The sequence below is a fragment of the Egretta garzetta genome, unplaced genomic scaffold (assembly GCF_000687185.1).
Source record: "Egretta garzetta isolate BGI_Z169 unplaced genomic scaffold, ASM68718v1 scaffold539, whole genome shotgun sequence".
Lineage (NCBI taxonomy): Eukaryota > Metazoa > Chordata > Aves > Pelecaniformes > Ardeidae > Egretta > Egretta garzetta.
The window spans coordinates 1,355,967-1,358,861 of NW_009260760.1; the positions used below are offsets into that span (position 1 = coordinate 1,355,967).

Here is a 2,895-nt window from a genome sequence, read left to right on the forward strand (position 1 = left end):
GGGAGGGCTGTGTGCGAGCTTTGGAAAAAGATAGGGTGGGGAATGAAGTTTTAGTAGGGAAAAATGCTGGAGAGAGTTGAATTTGCAAGAAGAGTGGATTTTGCCATCATCCTCTTCCTCCAAACCTTTCAGTGGTTATTTTTTCTTAAAGATATAGTAGTACTGCCTTTTTTTCTAGTCAACAGTGTGAAAGAATCAGATGATGTTGCTTATTATTACTGCTAGAACCCCTGAGACAATAAAGTACTCTCCACAGAAAGTGCTTGAACTTTGAGGGCAATGGCTGAACAAAGAGGTGCCTCTAGGAAACAATAAGGTCTCACGAGCATCAAATTGCTCATTTTAGGAATTAATTCTACCACCCACAAATTGTTTTCTTGGGGAGCTTAGTGTAAGAAACCACGTGTTTTGATAATGCTTAGAGAAGGTATTGTTTTAAGTATGTCCTCTGAATCCTATTTGCTTGAGCAGCACTTGTGTTTAGAGAGCCAACTACAAAGAGCTATAGAGGACCATGTGTCACTGTGCAATAAAACAGCAGCTGGAATTCAGTACCGAGAAGAGAAATGCACATGGGAGAAGGAAAAACTATATACATAGTAACAGCTGGTGCAGACTCCATTAAAGATAAACAGAAAACTTTTGCAAAAATTGCTTTAATGTTCAGTCATACTGTGAGAAGCAAGTAGAATGCTACGGATTATTAGGAAAGGAATAGAAAACTAAAAGGAAAATGTCATTGTGTCACTGTATAGATTTGTAGTCCTTTTGTGTTTTAAGTTTTACACAATTCTGGTCTGTATTCTCAGAAGGCACACAGAATTGTGGGAAGCCAATTAGAGGATCAAAAAGTCAATATGTTCAGACAAAGGGATGAAGCGGCTTCCAGATGATGAATGATTAAACAAGGTTCTTCAGCCTGGGCAAGAGACAAAAAGTACAATAAGGACTACTATCTTTCAATACCATTTCATAGTAATTTTTGTGGCACTTTTTTCCAAATTCTGTTGAATGTTTCTCATTTATTTATATATACACCTGTAGCATAATGTTTATTTCTAGGGGTATTTTGCTGCTTTAGTTACACTTTTGGAACCCATAAACTGTTTCCCTGCATAACTAGGGCAACAAATTTCCTTTCTGTAAGCATCACAGCACTACAGGACATGTAACAAAATGCAGCATGCTAACGAACTGTTCTTTGGAAGTGCTTGTGTTTGCAACCAGTGTGAAAAAGAAGAGATCCATGCATGCCATCTTTTGCATTCACTTACAGTGCTAACTGTTGTTGACATTAGTAATTCCATTTGTACTGGACAGGAGTCTGAATCTTGCTGTCTACTTAGTAGGCTCTGAAATTGAAGTGGAAAGGTCATTCTGCTAAATGTATTAGCTCTCACTGTGGGAAGAAAAGAACTTTCAATGATTTTTTTTATGCTGACTAGAGAAAGAACTGCAAAATGTGCTTAATTCAAACGAGAATTAGAATTAGTTTTTATATGAATTAGATTTTTAAATGCTTCCTGACAAATTATAGCAAAGGAAATCATTATATAAGGGTTTAATTATTACAATCTTTAGTTAACTAAAAAAAAAAAGGAAAGATGTATTAACATATTTTAAACAATCCTCATTTTATTCACCAAGAAAACTTTGCCACCAGCTCACAGCACAATTCACAGTTTTATGTCAGGTTTAAGCCAGCTTTCACCTGGACTTCAGTAGGAGAAAGTCTGTCTTAGCCATGTACATCTCTGTGTAGCCTGCAAACCTTACCAGTGCAGCAAGGTAAGGAACCTGCGATGTAGCTGGAAGGCCTTGTAGCTACTGCTGGTGTTACTGTCTACAGCGTAGCCATACTGGGAGTCTTGAGGATCATCATTTCGGTGGGTTGTAGTGCTCAGTTCTACTTACTGTATGTTTCTTACTCTTATGCAAGGGATTTGGCCAACCTTAGCACAAAAATGCTTTAATCACCTTTTCACGAACACTTGCATCTTAATGTTCCTCACTGAAAAAACTGCTGTCAAACTCAGCGTATTGTGTCTGCTATGCATGTGTTGGTGAGTCTGTCTGTGCTACTCTTTAAGGTGTGAGGATATGGTGGACGTGCGGCGACTGAAGATGCTTCAGATGGTACAGTTATTTAAATGTGAAGAGGATGCTGCTCAGGTATGGAAATGCCTACAGAATTTTATCGTTCTGGTCTTTGTAGTCCACTGGCTAAACTTACAGGGATCGATAGTTGTACAGTATTATTTTTGTCACTTTCAAATGTAGTTTTATTTGGTGAATTTGTACAGTGAAAATAAAGGATATTGCAATGACTGAAAATAGCAGAAGTGGTGATTGCATGAATGACCTACCAGTTTGATATATCTTCTAACTTTTTTCCATATCACAAGCAGGAAGAGCTAGAGTTCTGTATGTGGTTGTGGGGCCACGATCTCATCATGATTACAGAGACATGGTGGGACAACATGCATGACTGGAACGCTGGCATCGATGGCTATGTGCTTTTCAGGAAAGACAGGCCTACGAGGCGAGGCGGTGGAGTTGCTCTTTATGTAAAAGAGCAACTGGAATGTATAGAACTCTACCCAGGAGCGGATGAAGAACAAGTTGAAAGCTTGTGGGTAAAAATTAAGGGGCAGGCCAGCATGGGTGACACTGGGGTGGGTGTTTACTATAGACCACCCAACCAGAACGAGGAAGTAGACGAGGCCTTCTATAGACAGCTAAAAGTAGCCTTGCAATCGCAGGCCCTGGTTCTCATGGGAGACTTCAACTATCCTGATAGCAACTGGAAGGACCACACGGCAAGGTGCGCACAGTCCAGGAGGTCCCTGCAGAACATCAACGATAACTTTTTGACCCAGGTGGTGGAGGAGCCAA

At 39.8% G+C, this 2,895-nt stretch overlaps 1 protein-coding gene across 1 annotated transcript in view; it reads left to right on the forward strand.

Annotated features, from left to right (window-relative positions):
* SESTD1 (SEC14 and spectrin domain containing 1) overlaps positions 1 to 2,895 on the forward strand; it is a 59,187-nt gene that overhangs the window by 47,327 nt on the left and 8,965 nt on the right. Inside the window, exon 15 of the mRNA XM_009646026.2 lies at positions 2,091 to 2,172. Within this exon, the coding sequence (XP_009644321.1) occupies positions 2,091 to 2,172 (82 nt within the window). The remainder of the gene's footprint in view (positions 1 to 2,090; positions 2,173 to 2,895) is intronic.